General features: G+C 55.0%; 1 protein-coding gene across 1 annotated transcript in view; it reads right to left on the reverse strand.

Annotated features, from left to right (window-relative positions):
• CEP68 (centrosomal protein 68kDa) overlaps positions 1–885 on the reverse strand; it is a gene marked incomplete at both ends in the record, with an annotated part of 2391 nt that overhangs the window by 1171 nt on the left and 335 nt on the right. The window contains one exon of the mRNA XM_008942818.1: positions 171–884. Within this exon, the coding sequence (XP_008941066.1) occupies positions 171–884 (714 nt within the window). The remainder of the gene's footprint in view (positions 1–170; position 885) is intronic.

Genomic DNA, 885 nt, shown 5'->3' on the forward strand with positions numbered 1-885 from the left:
CGCTCCATCAGACAAAATTATCTGCTCTGGTGAGCTCCCCTGCATGAATTACCACCAGCTCTCGGGCACCAAACACCACGCAGAAGGGGAAACCTCAACTGTACCAAAAATACAGGCACATTTCATGCAAGATCTTCCCATAATAAAGTTTATTCCTCATCTCAGCCTACCTTAACGCACTGGGCAAGGGATTCACTCTGCTGGCTCTTCTTTGGATGCCCCTTGACCCGTGGTTCGCTTAGGTACGTCCCATCCAGCGTGTCCCTGAGACTGGCTGGTAGATGAAGCCCCTGCAGAGGTTCCCTGTGGATCTGGCCACGCGATTCAGTGTTTTCCCAGCTGGGCTTTCGAGAGCTGCTGGGGTGCCACCGCCCAGCATAATCCCCAATACTCCCTCTGCTGTCCCTGCCACCCACTTCTCTGAAAGGAGACAACTCGGACAAAAGGGGCTGCCTGCTGTTGCTGTGACGTGGAAGGTTTTGGTGGTCGTGTCCTGGCATCCTTATAGTTAAGGAAAGGTTGGACAGAAACTGAGCCAGCCTTTCCAGCTCCCTCAGTCTCGGGGGCAGGGAGAGAAATTCTTCATCGCCCTCCCACTCCTTCCTCAGGGGGAGCACTCCTGTGGTAGCTAAAAAGCTCTTCGTGCTTTTCACCTGCCCTTTGCAGGTTGGAAAGGGGCTGCCTGTGGCACACCAGCTTCCCCCCTCTGCAGCAGGGCGGCCAGATGCACCCGGCCTCGCTGACTCCTTCGGCACATCCTTAGCAAAACCTCGAGAAGGACGAGAGGAATCACTCTTGGAGAAGGAAAATTCTTTTGCCATAGGTAGAGGCTCATAGCACGAGCCAGCTCCTGAGCAGCCTCTTTTTCCAGGCCTCGGGGTGGAG

Source organism: Merops nubicus, unplaced genomic scaffold (assembly GCF_000691845.1).
Source record: "Merops nubicus isolate BGI_N331 unplaced genomic scaffold, ASM69184v1 scaffold45646, whole genome shotgun sequence".
In the NCBI taxonomy this organism is placed as follows: domain Eukaryota; kingdom Metazoa; phylum Chordata; class Aves; order Coraciiformes; family Meropidae; genus Merops; species Merops nubicus.